The sequence below is a fragment of the Varanus komodoensis genome, unplaced genomic scaffold (genome assembly GCF_004798865.1).
Source record: "Varanus komodoensis strain SLA01 unplaced genomic scaffold, ASM479886v1 scaffold1, whole genome shotgun sequence".
Taxonomy (NCBI): Eukaryota; Metazoa; Chordata; class Lepidosauria; order Squamata; family Varanidae; genus Varanus; species Varanus komodoensis.
The window spans coordinates 71,490,028-71,507,825 of record NW_025335268.1 but is presented as its reverse complement, the minus strand read 5'-3'; the positions used below and the strand labels follow the sequence as shown (position 1 = coordinate 71,507,825).

The following is a 17,798-nucleotide window of genomic DNA, read 5'->3' as shown; positions in this document are numbered from 1 at the left end:
ATAGTGCATGCATTCCAAAGAGAGGGGCAGGAGGGTGGCCGAGAAAGAATGCGGGTGTAAAGTGGCCCACGGTTTGGAAAAGGTTGTCCACCTCTGCCCTACCTAACAGAAGCCTAGGTACACTGACTAAAATAGCAGCACTGTCTTTCCCCGTTTACCCCTGCCTCTACTTCCTTCTTCTATCGTCCATCTTCTTTCTGTGTTTTGTTAAATTGTAAGCCATTCAAGGCCGGGTCTCTCATTCCCATTCTTTGTAAAGCATCGCAAACAAGACAATGCCATATTCATCAACAGCAGCAGCCAGGCTGCTTTGCTTAATATGCAAGACATACCGACCTGATGATCGAAGACGAGCTTAGGGCCACCATCCGCAGCCGTGTCTTCACTTAGCAGCATCCATGTGTTTGTGTCAATGTCATAGCGATAAAAGTCACTTTTCAGAGACTTGCTGTTCCTCACAGAGGAATCTAGGTAACGGCCCAGCGTGTAGATCTGTCGTCGCTGGATGTCAATGCACATCTTGTGACACGACCTGGCACTGGGGCCATTCTGCTGAGCAGAAAAAACAGAACACAAGTTACGCCTGCATGAAATTCACCGATTGAAGTACAACCCATGCACAATGGCCAACAGGGTGCACAAGTCAGAACACTGAAGCACAAGCGCAAAGACCTGGGTTCAAACTCCTGCTCATCATCTATGAAACCTGTTTGGAGAACTTGGCTGGTAAGCTAGCCTTAGTTTAGTCCAGGCGATTGTGAGGGTAACGTGGAGATGGGGAGGCCTTGGAAGAAGGGTGAGATTATGTCAGAAGCACTCATGCCCTGCGGCTATTCAGGGGGAAATGCTTCACCTGTACATCTCCAGAATGTCTCCCCCTGCGCCTCCTTTTAGGCTCACCCCTCCACAGCACCCTTCGGAAGCTGGTCCAAAGCTCGCACCTTGCTTAGGGCAAAGGACCAACTGCCAGTCCCTGAAGCATCATTCAAAAGTGGGCATCAGGAGGACGAACTCATAAGCCACAGGTCTGAGCTGCAGTTTGCAGGAATAAAGGGCTTGTGAGGGGCAGCAGACTTTGCTGGGGCAAAAGCTCTGGGTCGAGAAAAGCCAGTGGGTGGGAAGATTCGGGAGGAGTGGGAAGGCAAGTCCTTAAAAGCAAGGCCTCCTGCGCCTCACCTTGCATGCATTCAAATGCTTACACGGAACACACTGGGCCTTGCAGCTTGCGATCCAGCTAGAGGGTCTGTTTCAGCATGAGCTGGCCCACTCTCTATTACTATGAGCAGCTCCTGGCAACTCCGAATTCCGCAGGTCACATGACGAAGTGAAGCTCTCTTCCACCAAGACAGCTCATTGGCCCACCTGAGCAGTACAGGCACCTTGACTGGCAAGCAGTTCCCTTGCGGGGCTCCAGACAGAGGCTTGTATAGCCCCCACAACCAGAGGTTCCTCTTCCAACCGGGATGGTGGGAAACTCTAGCGGGCACGTACTCCAGTAGTGAGCCGTGCCCCCTCCCAGGCCACCCAGAGTGCAACCCTACGCACGTTCCGGCAGAAAAAAGGCTTTCAACTCCCAGCGGTCCCCAGAGCACCAGTCAAGGTCAAGTTGGTGCATGCGGGCCAGTGGGTAGAGATGCTGGGGTGGCACATGGCAGGATGAGGCCATACCGGAAATTAGGTTCTGTCAGAGGGCAGATTCACTGAGCCCTTGAGCCACCGATAACAAAGGGGGAAATAGTTAAATTCACACGAGGGTGTGCCATTGATCTGCAGCGGCATCTTAAGGGTGTGGAAACAAACATGCACTTACAGAGAAGCGCACAGCCGGAAGCGGCCAAAGCGTTATTCTTACTCCTATATAACCTGACCATTATGTAGCCTCTGCTTAAGAGCGCCTCACAAAGCAGAATTCACCACTTCCTAAAGCCGTGCACTTACACAAGACTGACTCTCACTGGAAGAAGCCAGCACGCACTGGGCCTGAAACTCAAGCTCAGCAGTGACCTTTCCCTCCCAAGCTGTGGGTCGAAGGGGCACGTGACCCGAGGGGCACGTTTCAGAAGGAAGCCGGCTTTGAAGCAGCCTGCTTTGCCCTGATCACTCTGAAGTAGCACAGCCATGCACAAAAGAGGCGAAAGCAGGTGGGCCTCCTCCTTCTTCTTAGCGCAGACCGAGGCTGACCAGCGCACACCGCCTGACACAGACCACGGTCCTGTGCTGGCAGACAAGCTGCACCAGTGGAAGAGAGGAGGTTACTCACTGGATAGTGTCGCTTTTTCTTAAGCATTAGCGAATGGAACTCGCCACACTTGAGCTGAAACTGCTCTGACTGATGCAAGCGCAGTTATGCAAGTATCAGGTTGAGTCTGGCTCAGCTGGTGGAAGCCATGCCCATGGGCACCCTGGCTGCTGGTCCACCCCACAGTTCCCTGAGAAGGGGGCTGAATCTCTGTGCCCTGGATGGAGAGGGTGCTCTACAGCAGTGGGGAGGGAGAGGCCACTCGGTCCTTCAGCCTCCTAATCCCGCCTATGTTCAAGTGGTTTGCACCGCAAACCGATGGGAAAGCCTGCACTTAGCGGCTGAAGAAGGTCTTGCGGGTTTCAACCATGCACACCCACTGCAAAATACTCCTAAGCTGCATGCCCCTGAGGTTCCTTCAGTGTGCATGCCAAGTTCCGGGCATTCTAGTTCTCATGGTCCTGGCGCTATGGCGCGAATGGATAAACAGACACATCCTTCCCTTGGAGATGTATATTCTACCTTTCAGCCCATCAGAAGTTGGCAGGCATCTCACAAGTAAATCAACTACGACTGCACTACAAGTGCTTTAACGGGGCACCATGATGAAGCAGCATCAACTGGCAGCAGAACACCTCTACGGCCTTCTCACAAAACGTATAAAGGAGATAAAGTGGTACCCAGATTGTATCAACTAATACAACAGGATGACTGAACACTCCTCCAAAAGCCAGTGCACATTAAGAACCGGCAAGTCAGAGAGAAGGCCAGCTTAAACCTCCAGCCTTTACATATCCCCGCTTTCTACATGCAGGTATTGCTTCATCCCTGGATGCATTTCATCATCTTCATCACCACCACCATCACCCTCCCATTAGATTTACACCCAACTTTCTTCCTCTTGCAAGGGGCCTAACACGGCGAACGAGGTTCTCCTCCTCTCCAGTTTATCCTCACAACAACCCTGTGAGGTAGGTTAGTCTGAGAGTCCATGACCGGCCCAAAGTCACTCAGTGAACTACGAGGAGGAGCAGGAACTGGGACCCCACATTGTCCGAGTCTAACGCGCATGTCACACTGGCTGCCCTGTAAACCATCACCTGCAGTTTGACCTGGTACACTTTCGACAAAGGTATATCAACTTTTCTTTAGGAGAACTAGGTTTGCACACATCAGCCCCAGCATGAGAACAGTGGAAGCAAAACTTGCTTTCACTCATCTCCTGAAAATCCTAAACAAAATGAGCCTAAAAGGCCCTCCATAAAGAAGAAATTCCACAAGGAATGGGCCAGGCCTTTGTTGCCAGGCAGCCCAATCAACACAAGCCAACCCCAACGCAACTTGTTCTTTTTCACACAAGTGCATTGAGAAGCTAGAGGAATGCAACATGGAACACCCTACTGACCTCTCCTTGCAACATTCAAAGGAATTTTCATTACAAAAAATGTTTCCACACGCAACTCCTTCCTGGAAACCCTTCCAAAGACCTCCCATGGGATTGCTTTGACAGAACTAGCACCAGAAGCATCTATTCATAATTTTTAAGGTGTATATCTGTTTAGCTAGCACTGAAGTGTGGAAGACCCAGACTGGGCTAAAACGGTTAACCCCTACTTTAAATAACAGCAGGTTTAACAGACAGTATTGTGCAAGCTGAGGGGGAGAAGGAGAAATCATTCAATTTTAGGCAGGTTCACCCAACCGGGTAAAAGGCACTGCTTTTAAGACAGAGGTATGATGAGCTTTGTGAACATCTTGGGCCAACAGAAAGACAACAAGTGGGTCCTACTTCCAATCCAGCCAGAACTTTGAGGCAGAAACTGACAAAACTGAGGCTGTTGTACTTTGGGCACATCATGAGAAGGCAAACCTCCTTGGAAAAGATAATCATGGTAGGGAAAGTCAAAGGTTAAGACCGAGTATGGGATGGACTGATTCCATCACCAAAGCCAACCGGCTCGAATTTGGAATTGAGCAGGACTGTCACGTAGAGGAGATTTTGGAAGGCTTTCGTTCACAGGGTTGCCACAGATCAGAGATGGCTTTACAGTACACAACAACAACAACATCATAATGAGCTAAATCATACCAACATTATTTCCTCTACAAAATGCCAAGCAACAAATTACTACAGATGCATTTTTAGGTTGCTGGTAGGGTCATTCTTTGTACTGCAACAACTGTGTGTACCTGCTTCAGAGAACATTTGCAGCCCTGTTTTAGTAAGCAGACAGGAAGAGCTCCAAGCCTCAGCTCTGGCTGAGTAGCTGCACCTCTGGGAAGGCCCCCTTCCCTCGTTGACACCGCGTGTGCTTACTTTTCGCAGAACCATTCAGAAGACACCCTTGGGTATCCGTATCCAGGTAAGCTCAGGCTGAGAGAAGTGCGCCAGCAGGTACTGCCGTCCCCAGCCGCGTAACACTTACGTTCTGATAGCCCATGTCCAACAATCTAAGACGATGCTGCCACCAAGGGATCTGAAATGTTTTCAAGCTTTTGCACTGCATTATCTCCTGTCTAAAATTTGTCTTTTCAGAAAAATTATCTCCCCCATCTCGCTCAAGAGAACCAGGCAGCACGCTTTCATAAATTCCCCGAATAATGTTCCGCACAGAACGTGGGTAAGTTCTCCTAGAAGTTAACCAAGCCACTGCTGCTTCAGCAGTGCATTCATGCAGAGTTGGTCTACCGTCAGCTTTAACTGCGTTGTACAGAAGACTCAAAACACTGATCATCCCTTCCACCTCAAGTCTGTAACTTGCTCTTCCATTTCATGTTCTTGATGAGCTTAGAGGATTCCTTTTTTGGAGGGGGAAGTGTGCCTTCTCACACCGCTACGCCATCTTGCTGGATCCTCTGGCTAAGTCATGCTTGGCCTCGAGTTGCCTCGTGGACTAATGAGCTCCTTCGCAGACTGCTCCATCTCAAAGCAACCCAAGCCATCACGCAGGGCAGGAGCCAAGAGCGACATTACCAGCGAGCAAGACTGACATCAGCCTTTCCTGAGTCCTTGGGAAAACAAACCCTTTTTTGCACCTGGATCACAAGCCATCTCCACAGAGCGAGTGCTTTAACCTTTTCGTTGCTTTCCAGCAGCTGTGTGCTCACTTCCTTACCCCCAGGGCTGGGTGCTCTCAGAATCAAAGGCCCAAATAGTCAAATGATACCTTGGGGACAAACAACTGCAATGAGGACAAATTAAGTTCAGGTTAGGCTGCTGGCCTGAGTAAAAGAGGAAGGTTCTAGCCAATCTTCCTTCCCGGCAGGCTCGTGGTCTGTGTTCCTAGTGCACATCAGCGTTCGAGTATGCAGCTCTTCGCCGGCATTTTGAAGCCGCACAGTCGCCACCACATGTCGCGGCCGCCCATTCCTGCCACAAAGGCCGGAGAGGTGCCACAGGGAGATTTAGCAAAGGGTGCCCCGTGGTCTCTCTCGCAGCAGACACCATCTCTCCTGACTTTTCTGTCCAACTGTGATTTGAAGGAAGGAGGAAAGTTTATACAGGAGCTTCCGCCAAACTCAAGGCATTCCTGCTCTGGGTTTTACTTTTTTACACAGTCCAATAGGTGAAGCTCCCTCCACTACAATTTCAAGCATCAAACAGTATAAAATACTGTATAAAATTTAAATGGTAAACTTAAGAGAATGTAAGACTAAGATTCCTGGAAGAACTCCTGGGAAAATAAGGTCTTCACTCACATGCAGATGGTCTTCTCTTTTTGGCTATAATGCTGAGCGACCACGGAGCTCAGAGGTGATGCACCCCGGGCCCAGGCCAAATCTGGTCTCCCCAAAGTGCCACGCCACCTTTCATAACCCCAAGAATTGCCTAAAAACAATTTAATACAGTAGCAATATCATAAAAACAACAAAGTTGAAAGGAATTTAAAATTTAATTAATTAATTTAGAATAACTTAAAATGGGCAGTAAAATAGAGATGGCGGTGTTGGGCTGCCGGGGTGGGGCACCAGGATCTTATTTCCGGGGACTGTGGCTGCGGTCTTGGGTGTGGGGCAAGTTTGGTGCTGGTTTGGGGTCAGGCTGGGCATTGGTTCCCCCCCACAAGGTTCTTGTGGGTTTATTATTGTAATTTTATTGTTTTTGATATTATCGATATGGGATATTGTTTAATTTGATATTATTCTTTGTTATTTTGTTGTATTATCATTTTTGACATTGTTGTATTTTAATACTGTTGATATCTGACATTTGATATTGCTTGCTGTTTTGACACACACACACACACACACACACACACACACACACACACACAGACTACTTGCATTATGCATTATGGATTTTTGTATACTGTTTTATCATGTATTTGTATTCCATTCAGAGGGCCCTAATGGGCTATGGGGTACGTTAGAGATAGAAACTAAATTGAAATGAAAATTGCAGGTGGCGCACATCCATTTCTCAACTACAAGTCTTAACATTTCCTCTACGTACAGGCTTTCTCTCTTTCCTCCTGCCCACGGAGGTCTCCGGGCCAACACCTGGGCATCACAACTATCACCTGTTCTAGCACTTCTTGAACCAACACCAAAACAGGTCAAAAACACAAGCAAGCTCCATACAGATGCCAAGACACGGTGAAATACATTTGCATAATAAGCTGCATCCACTAGAGTTCTGACTCATTTGCTACCTCCTGGTAATGGGTTTGTAGCCCGGCCTGAACACCCTGGACCAAGTTAAAGTGTGTTCTTTTCCTTCTGCAACCTCAGGGCTGCATCCCAAAGACACTACGGGACAAAAACCCAATATTCATATGACCAGAGTAATGTCTCCTATATATTGATTTTAGATACTGCACGGATTTAATTTTTTTTTTCAATTCTGAAGCTTTGAAATTGGCCAGGCAGCTAAACTTACTGGGTGGCAGCAAAATGCTCTACTATTAATTAAAATAGTTTACGATAAATAAAGGTTAAGACAAAGCAATGGAATGATTTGGCAACTTGCAAATCCGAGAGAAAGGGAGTCATTAAAAGTTGTTTATTTAAAGCCCAAATCCTGTACATGTCTACTCAGAACCATGCCCATGGAATTCAGGACAGTTTTCTCATAGGTAACTGGGCACAGGATTATAACCGAATCCACTCAGGCACAAGACCTGAACAAACATGCTAGAACTCAAAAGCAAAAACAAAAACATTCTTAGAATCCATTCAAAATTCTCAGCTGCTCAGAGGTACAACAGATTGTTCCTTTTAGCAACTTGTTTATGAACATGCTGCCCTTCCTCTTACAGGAACACTCCAAGTTTCTCCCTTGCTGGACTTATTTATCCCAGTCTCTGACCTTAGGCGTTCGTCTCAGATTTCTGCCACTGGACTGAGCTCCTTGGTCTCAAAGCTGGACTGCAGTTCCCTGAGAGAGCCCTCGATTTGCCTGCAAAAGTTTCCAGGTTCAATCTGCAGCGGTTCCAGGTGAGGTGAGGGACCGACCCCATCTGAAACCCTGCAGAGCCTCTGCCAGTCAGAGCTGACCATACTAGGCCTGACTCAGTGCAAGGCAGCTTCCCAGATGCCTCACTAAATCAAGGCGAGACCCGCACCCTCACTCTCCTCCTCCAAAATAGCACTACCATAAGCAACAGCAGCTCCAGATTTTACACACACACACACGGGCACACCCAAACACAATCAAGCGTTCAACATGCTTTATCTACATTAGCCAATTTAAATCCTTCTAACACCTCCCTGAAGTGGCCCGGTATCATCCCGACACTGCAAATAGGACTCCGAGGCTGAGAACACTTCTTAAGCCCCCCCACCCCCAGCAGAGTGCAGAGTCCAGCCACAAAGGCTCCCAGCTCATCCCGCATTTTCTCAGCCACTGCGCCACACAAGCTCGGCCCTTACAGAGAGGAGCAACGTAAGAAAAGCCACACGGGACCAGAGCAGGGGCCACTGACCCCAGCAGTAGGCCTGGATCACAAGCAGGCCATGACTCATTAGCGCCCTCACGCTCACGTTCCCCGGAAACTGGGGTAGGCGGTCGGTCGCACGGCTGGAGGCGGCCTGGAGCCATCAGGACTGGTAGCCACTGACGGCCTTTTCCTCTGTGAATTAATGCCTGCCATTTCCCAAAGTTTCATTTAGCTAAGTGCTGCTCCTACATGCACACTCGGAGCTATTCTGAACTGATGTCCCCAAACCAGCTTTGAAACCTTCAAACATTTTTTTCATTCTGTTCTGCCAAAGCATCTTGTTTATTTCTCCACAATGGAACAGCCAACTTTTCCATCAACTATTATGAAAGACGTTTGAGACCCAAAAGGGTCATGACTTCATATTCTCTTAGCAGGGAGGGAATGTTAGTTTCCGACATAACTAGTGCCTCAAGGCTGAGCTGCAGTTGGCACACGGAAGAACTGTGTTATCTTGGCAAGCACCAGATGCAGATCACACAGTGAGCTCGTAAGAAAACAAAATAAAATACTTGAAACTTGCCTCTTTTTCAGTATCTCTCGATATACACGTCCACTGGTTTTCCTTCACGCTGTATGCCCAGAAGTCAGCGAGGTCCTGAGTCCCATCCCAGCCGCCAAACAAATACACTGTTTCTAATCAAAATTTTAGAAAAAGACATTAATTTGCGAACCGTGTCACTTAGCATATAAACTTCACTGTTAGGATGTTTGCGTGCAACAACACTTTCAGAAATTCAGAACTCACTTCTTCTGGACTATTCTAATTTGCCAGCAGCAAACCCTAGATAGGATTAGGACATGTCTCAGGATTAGGACATGTCTCGAGCAAACAGAAAGGAATTCTAATTGGGCTTGGATAAGAAGTTCCTGGACTACTAGAAGACTTTGAAGGCATCTAGGCTTTGATACTATTTATGTGTTAAAAGAGGCTTAAGTGCCTCCAGGGAATCAATAATAGGATAGTGGGGGGGGGGGGAATAAAAAGCAAAGCTGTACAATCAGATAAAAGAAAGATCCAGGTTTACTCAAGCCTGTGACAATCTTAAAAATCTAGGATTCAAGGCAGAAAACTGCACTGGGACTGCAGGAGAGTTTCTGGAGACGAAGGACCCTGTACAAAGAACAAGAACACGCTGCATCTTCCAGCTTAGCCTGTACTTTAGTGGGTTCTGAGCTCTGCTAAAAGACGGTTAGAACGACATGTTTACGTCCCGTCACCTTAGGCGCTAACAAGCATCAGATCAATTCTGCTTCCATACACCGCACGGCCTCCAGTCATGTCCCACTCACTCTTCCATGCTATCTAGGCAGTTTGGAAAGAAAGGGGCCAGAGGGAGGGGAGGAGGAGCAAGGTCGCCAATGGGGAGAAGGGGGAACCAGCCAAGTCTTACGGAATGAGATACAAAGAGATCCTCCTCTACCAGGGAGAGGGATGAGAAAAAGCGAAGCCACCTTCCAGCAGAATGCCACAGCCACCCCTACCGCAAAACAGCCAAGTACCAGTTATCCAAACAGGGCAGGGAAATTAGTCATGCCAACGTGACTCCCCACCGCACTCTTCCTCCAATTCCAACATCTGAATGCAGCTGAATCTTGATCCTGACCATGCCTCATCTTTGGGTCGGACAAGTAACTAGTGAGCAATAGAAAGTGATACAGAAAGCATCTCCTAAAGGAGTCTGAAACTCACTGCTTTAGCGACCTTTCTTTAAAAGCAACCTTGAAGGATTCCACCCCAGGGCAATTTACTGAAAGATCCTAACGTACTAGTTAAAAGACATCCAGTCAATTTGCCGTATTATACAACAAAACATCAGTTTTAAAAACAGCGCTAAGAGAGATCTTGGTGCTGACCTTTGCCCATACTAACCCTGAGGCTGCTGTTGGCCACTAAAAGGTTATCTTGGGACATTAACTGCAACTGCCCTTCCCTTCTGGACGCAGGGCAGCAAATGTTCTTTGCAAAGAGCAAGTCCTTTTGTGCGCCTCCGTTCTCACAGCCCACAAAACCCACATTTCTCACAATGGCCCGATTGATGGCTAAGGGAGAAAAAACACCAATCTGGCACAAGCCACATATCCTGCCGGGCCTTGGACAAATCATCATGCAAAGCTTAGGGCGACTGTGATGATCTCAGAGAGAAATTAATCGGATGCAAATGGGTGGAAATAAAACCCCCGAGCTTTCAACAGGAGTGGATCACCACAGTCGCCAGCTCATCTCTTAGATGGCGAGTGACAGTAAGTTGTACGTCTGCTCTGAATCCTACTCCGCAACAGCACCACAACTCGTAGGCAGAGCCTTTGCCTCTGTTCTGCAGAAGGAGCCTCTTTTCCTGCCTCCTCAGCTGATCGCTCCTTGCTCCTTTCCTTTCCGACTTGGTGCTATAAATAACAAAAGTTATTCTTGGTCCCCAATTGAACGCAACAACTACAGAGCAAACACTGCCCTGTAATAAAGCATTATTTTAACATATCTGTTTGTTCTAGCACTTACAGCTATTCCTCTGGCCACATTCCAGCATTTAAAGTCTGCATTTCAAAAATCAGAAAGGTCATCTTAGTCCCACTGTTCTGGAGGCACCCCACCCTCACCCCCACCCCCACAAGGTCCAGCCTTTCATTCAGGTTTCCAAAAGAAAGATCACATGGTGTCCCTGAGCAGCATGTTCCATCGGCAAATTGCTTTTAATTAGAAAGAGCTTCCTAATGTTTAACATAAAGCTCTTCATTTTGCCTGAATCTCATTTCTCTCCATCCCAGTGGGTCAATATGGTGAACACTTGTTCTTCCTTTGAGGACACTTTTTCAAAATAGTTGAGAGGCTATTAACACGTTCCTCAGTATTTCTTCCCTTTTAAGCCAAAAATTATTTCTATCGCAGGGGCTCATAAAGGAACCCTAAATGCCACAGAGGTTTTCTAACGCACAATCAAAGTCCATGGCCCACACAATTACATTCAGAGCTGGCTCTTAGCTAATTAACCATTTGTCAGACTCACCTCACTGGAATTCACTGTATGTATAGATTCATTATACCATTTCTATACCAACCCATAGCTAAAGCTCTCCAGACAGTTTACAATAATTCACAGAATACAATAAAATGCAGTACAAAATGTTCTTCTACTAGATGGAACTAAAATAAGCAAAGCTCTTAGCTTCTTATCCTGAAAGTATTCTAGACATGTACCATTCCAAAATAAGCACTGCCAGAACAGTTCAATCCATTTCTTATACTTCAGCCTCTTCTCCGTCTCTACCATCTCCCATGCCAATTACTTTAATATATAACATCAAGCATTGTGTGAGAGCCTGTGTAGCAAAGGGGAGAGAGTGCTGGACTTGGGAGATCCAGGCTCTAGTTCCCACTCAGCCATGCCGCCAACCTGTTGGGAAGCCTCTCCCAACCACCATCAACTGACCCAGAGACTCCACGCTTGGCCTCGGGGGCCTTCCTCGGAGTGCCAATCCCAAGGGAGGCTCAGAGGACGGCGGCAAGGGGGAGGGCCTTCTCTGTGGTTGCCCCTCATCTCTGGACCAACCGACTCACCTCACCCCACCTGGTGCCAAACTTGTCCTCTTTTCCGCGCCACTGAGGCCTTTAAAGATCTACTTTGCTACCCAGGAGTTTGAGGGAATTATCCAGATTATTCTATCCCTTAGCAGGGCTATTTTTACTGTAAGTTTTTTTTTTTTAGCTATTGTAAATTAATTTCAATGTTATTTCGCTTTTATTATGTTGGCATAGTTTTTATTGCTTTGCTTTAGGCATTGCTGGAAACTGTTCGGAGTGCTTTGGCTACAGGGCTGAAACGAAAACCACCACCACCACCACCACCACCAACAACAACACCAACAACAGTGCTCACTGGGCGATTGTGGGCCAGTTACAGCAACACCGTCACCACTTTTCAGTGTTGCCCCCAAGTGCACAAAGCCCTCCGTCCCACAGTCCAGTTACCAGCTTCCTTACTCTAACACCACATTCAGCAGCTTTTGGGGTCGTGTCCCCTGCTGATGCTCCCAGAGAAAAGGAAGTACTCCTTGAGAGCGTGAATCCACTTCCGTGAGAGGCACTGACGGCCACCGACGGGAAAGGCTGTAAAAGGGGACTTGGCAGATTCCTGGGGAGAAAATGTTCTGTGCCTATGAGTCCTGACTGCCGTATGCTAGATAGGATGCCAGGCACATCCTGAGCATGGCTGAGGAGCATGCTTGGGAGATGCCACTGCGTTTCCCACAAGCAGCCACCTGGCCACTGTGCAGCGGCCAATGGAAACCACTTCCACAGGAGAGATGGCCCAGCGAAGTGGACGAGTGTGGAGGAGCCAGGAACTCTGCAGCTGAGCCAAGCTTAGGATTATCTGTCTGTCAGTCAATGGCCTTATGTCCACCCCAGCACCAAACCAGCGAGGGTGAATTGCCTTGCCATTTCAACAGGCACGGCCTTGTTTGCATGTTTCTGCACAACCACAGAAGCTAGAATTTTACTTTTTAAAAAACAGATGGAATTCAGAAAGCCAAACTCAGTGCACTCTACCACGGACCTGTGGCCCTTCTTAAAATAGTGATACTAAAACCTGGAACAGTAAAACAGCAATGAAAACCGTCCTAGCACAATAAAGAATTCCAAGGAGCAGAAGCCAATTTCGCCAACAGAAAATCAAACGCTCCACAAACACATCAAAACAGATGCATCTGCAGCCTTCCCACCCACGGCCAAACAACAGCATGGAGCCCTGGCACCCAAACTTGCACCGGGAGAAATTCCCTGTTTCTGAAGCAACTGCGTTAAAAGGAATGGCTCGTATCTGGAGCAAGGCTTGATTAGTGGATTAGTTGCTCAGGTGGGGACGGAGGTGATGCTCCATGAGATATTAAGCTCTGTGTTTGTTTGAGGCACAGTCCTGACCTTTGGTTATGAAAACACGCTGCTGCATTGCTAATTGCAGCGCTGCTGACTGGTTATGTAAGGTAACTTTGACAGGCGTTACCCGCAGCTCCGCAGCACTGCCAGTCCAGAGCACACGCTGCATCTCGCATGCATGAAGCTGACAGGAGGCTCTTGCATCGCCAAGCACCAAACGAAATCCTGAGATGGAAGCGCACCATACATGCCATCACTCAGCAGCAGGAGTCCCTTGGAAGTGGCTGCCCGGTACAACAAATGCTGATTCATCCCACACAAGCCATACTGCTATTAATAGTTTCGTAAAACCATAATATTTTATCTTATTGGTGGTGGGAGGCCCCCTTTGGGATCCCGTGCAGTCTTTGCACTGGCTCAGCCTGCCCCCCTCTGTTTGGTTTTGCTCTGTTCTCAGATTTATACCCATAATGAGAAGGGAAGCATATGCATGGAAAGAGAACAAGGTATAGACATATGTGGATTTTCTTCACTTGAGCAAGTCCCTTCCACATTAATTAAAGCAGAATAGAATCCAATTTATTCAGCAGACCTAGCAACGCAGAGGATGCCTAGGATAAAAGAGGGAGGCTGGGATGAAACAGGCCTATGCCAAGTTCTGTGGATCAGATATTCTTTATCTAATACCATTATCAAGGGTGGAGAAGCACAAGCTGCTGTTCTAGGCAGAAAACAGACCTCAACATTTAGCAGTTTTCAGAATGATATTAAGGTATGCCATGTTCAAGTATTCTGTTTGGAAAAATTAGTTTTCTTTTCAGGGTGGCAGATGAAAAACAGTTACATAACTGAGCATTCAGAGTTCTTCTGCTTCACAAGGATAGGAAGAACAAACAGTGAAGGACCAAAACGGAATGTCACGAAGAACAGCTGGCAACCGCAAACCAGTTGTCCCTGCAGTAACTTTCCTGACACCTCTGGCTTGAAACCCCAAAAGTCAGAAGGACTGTGAGGCCAGGTTTCATGACCTGTACTCATACTGGGAGTCAAGATCAAGCAAGCTTTTGCCCTTCTGCTGCATAAGAGGTTTCGGTCCTCCCTGAGCTCACCCTAGGACACCTGTGTTACAGTTTGGCAGGTGTACTGCGCCAGTCAACCCTACCCCGCCACCCCGCCTCAGCACTCTCCCTGAAGCAGATTATACCTAGCCTGTGCTGAGCCCTCAGGACCAGAAGGCATCCTTACATTTACTGGGAATTCCGATTTAGAGATGTCCAGTCATAATCTTACAGATGGTAGCTTCGCCCCACTGACCGCTCAGCAAGCACATCCTCCAAGAGTCTGAATCTGCAGTTCTTTTTGCACGGAGCAGGACTGCTATCCCAACGCCATATCCTCAGCAGGGTAAGCCTAAACTGTCCCATCATGGTCCAAAGCCAACTCAAGTCCCCTGTTACTGGGTGAACGACCCAATGATGGGTGAATTCTGCCTCACTGCAATAGGAAGGATGCAGACGGTTCAGAAAGTGGCACGGCTAAGTCAGCAGCCAGAAGTTTGACTGCCACTGCTCACTGGCCCTGGGTGTGCAGTTTTGAGCCATGAGCACATGAAGCCACTGACTGTCACCGCCAAGAGACAGCAGCACTTGTCCCAGCACAGTCCCTGGCCAGAGACGGCATGATTAGGGTGTGTGACTGGGACATGGCAGATCCAGGTTCTAGCGCCCATGCGGCCGTGAAGCCCACTGTGTGGATGGCTTTAGCACAATCTCAGATTCTCAGCCTAACCTCCCTCACAAGCCTGTTGTGGAAAAACAAGGGTAGTGAGGAGGAGGAGGAGGAGGATTATGTAAACCACCTTAGGTCCCTTGCAAGAGAAAAGGCAAGAGTATAATGTAATATCTGTAACAAGAGTGGACTAACTTGAAATTCTTACACTGGGATCCTTACAGCTCCTCAACCACTTCTAGAGTGCTCCAGATTTCACATTCTCATGGCAACAAATGTGCCTGTTGGGTAATCTTTCATCAGCGGGAACACCGATCCTTCCAGAGCAATTTTCCTGAGCAAGTCGCACAGCAGGTGCAAACATTCGCCACCAATCTTGCCCTTGAGTATGAGTACATTATGATGGCTGATGCACACCAAAGGCACATGGTAAACAGTGAAGAAAAAACTAGGCCAAGACAACACATGCAATCATTCAGGGGTGGGGTGGGCAGCCCAGAAAGACTATCCTCTAAGAATATCCTCAGCGGGAGGGAAAAACCCGGAAAATACACTCTGAAATGTTGCTTGCACAACAGCCAGAAAAAAATAAAGTAGAAGGCACTGTGTTCTACCCTTCATGGCACAATCCTTAGGCTATGAAATTCCCTTTAAGTGGAGGATAAAAAGGACGGTTCTTGGGATCATGCTATAGAATATGCCAAGGTCTGTTCTTCACAGAACCCGTGTGGGACTTCCAAGACCACAGAGAATAAATTTGGAAAAAACCAAAATGTGTAACGGATCCCAATTTAAGGAGTGGGTGGCAAAAGATAGGCCACTACACCATTGGTTCATGTTTCTCAACATTGCCTCCCCTGCCTGATGGTGGCTTTCACAAGACTGCCCACCCCATCACCTGTGATGGTCTGGATCCGGGCCTTTTCAGGTGCAAAGGGCATGCTGGATCAACATGCCATGGTCCCTCCCAAAAGGTCAACCGCCTTACACCAACAGCAGCTCCAGAAAACCAAGCTGAAGCTCTGGTACAAACCCTCGTCCCAGCGTTCCTCCAAAAGGCGCTCTGTATTCCACTCAGCCTCATACCTCAGAGTCACACAACCGCCACGCTCATCAGGAAAAATGGCACAGGAAAGAAATACACACACCCGATCAGCCAACTCACTCCCATCTTTTCCCAGGATGGCCCACTGAGGTGGGATTCAGACTATCCTGTGTGAGCTAATGAATGCCTTAACTGCAGAGGGACATTTAGTAACATGAATTTTCTGCGGAGAACCTGTCAAAGCAGACGTGAGTTTGCCGCTAGAAAAAAACAAACAGAAGAGAGAAAGAAGGAAAGCACCAGAGCATTCATTCACCTTTTGCTGGTGGGATTTCTGCCTCCTGATGTCTAAAGTCATCCCAGTCTTTGCCAGGGAAGGGGTGGGGGCTTCTTTTCAGAATCCAAGCCCACCCCCCCAAAGACGATCCTCTTTTCTGCCTTGTTTGCCTCCCTGTTCATATAAGTCCTGGCAGTCTTGGAATACTGCATACATAGAGTATTCTGCAAGTCCAGTCTTCAGAGGAAAAGCATACAGAAAACTGCTCCATTATTTTTCGAAGAGAGGACAGAAGATGCCGATCTGGATTTTTGATCAGCACTCTGAAAAAAGCTTATCCTGAAGGACAGTCCATACATAAACAGCATCTGTGTGCCTGAGAGTTCTCACTCGGATGTTCCTATCAGGCAAATCACTGACACTTTGTACCCACTAGGGGGCATTTCCCAGCTGTGTTCACACTTCTTGAACAATCTGGCTGTCATTTTAAACATAATGACGTGGCTGAAGCTAGATGCCAGAAAGATTCCTGTTTTTAAAATCCCTGTCTGGGGACATGCCCTGATAGCAACACATGAAAGAGAATATAAGCATGGAAAGGAACTATTTAGGGGCAATTATTTATCCAAAGAAGATAGATGGAGAAAGAAGAAGAGGACGGCAGAGGATGAGGTGGATCGATGGAGTCACGGAAGCAGTCAGCGTGAGCTTGGGTGGACTCCGGGGGATGGTGGAGGGCAGGAAGGCCTGGAGGAGTGTTGCCCATGGGGTCGCGATGGGTTGGGCATGACTTCATGACTAGCAACAACAAATTTATCCAAAAGGGATAAATTGGCTTGTTTTAAAGTTTATGTAGGGTATATCTTCAGTTAAAGCATTTTTCTTAATTTAGAAGGGAATGCATAAAGCATTCTATTCTGAAAAAATGTGGCACAGGTTAAAAGCAAGCAAATTATACTTCAGAATGAGTTTGCTATTTTTATCTGTAGAATATTATTTTATGTTCCACTTTCTCAAAGTCTTCGAGACAGCTAACAGGGTGGTCCAACTTTTCATAACCTTGAAAGCCACATGAAGATTTTGACAAAGAACCCAGAGGCCATGCAATGAATTTTATTTCCATAGCATAAATTAATGTGTTTCCAATACGTTTATTTAATTTACACAATTAATGTATTTATTTAACCAATAAATGAAGGGAAATTAATTTTAACATGGTTTGAGGACCAACTGAATGACAAATAATGCTTTGTGGTCTTGTGATCTCGGCAGAGATCATGGGCAACACCTTCTCCGACCACAGTCCAAGCACAATGACCACTCCTCCGGGGCGGCCCGTCCCTTTCTTTCTCCATTCTCCCACCCAGAAGTCCTTTCATGTGACCCCCCCCCCAGCTCCTCCTTCCCTTCTGGAATTGGTGCATTGAGCTCAGGAATCCTGTACATGAGCTGACAAACTCCCCCAGCATGCCCCACCTGCTCCTGCTGACCATCACACAGGGGCTCATCACAATCACGCCCATGCCATTGCTGGAATCTGGACAGGAAGGGAATTGGGGGGGGGGGCTCTGAGCAGCAAGAGGGCTGCAGAAAGGCCTTGGGGGCTGCATGCAAACTGCAGGTCACTCCCTTAGAAGATCTGGGAGTCAAGACAACCACAATGAACTGAAAAATCTCAAACTGCAGTTCAGGCTCCA

At 47.6% G+C, this 17,798-nt stretch overlaps 1 protein-coding gene across 6 annotated transcripts in view; it reads right to left on the bottom strand.

The window, feature by feature from the left end:
- Positions 1-17,798, bottom strand: part of MKLN1 (muskelin 1) — a 99,069-nt gene that overhangs the window by 29,466 nt on the left and 51,805 nt on the right. For 4 of the 6 annotated variants that reach the window (XM_044428556.1, XM_044428590.1, XM_044428581.1 and 1 more), the window contains 2 exons: positions 8,702-8,814; positions 337-552 (listed from right to left, as the gene is read on the bottom strand). In XM_044428556.1, coding sequence (XP_044284491.1) covers positions 337-552; positions 8,702-8,814 — 329 coding nt within the window. The remainder of the gene's footprint in view (positions 1-336; positions 553-8,701; positions 8,815-17,798) is intronic. The other 2 variants (XM_044428563.1, XM_044428548.1) reach the window with 1 other exon arrangement.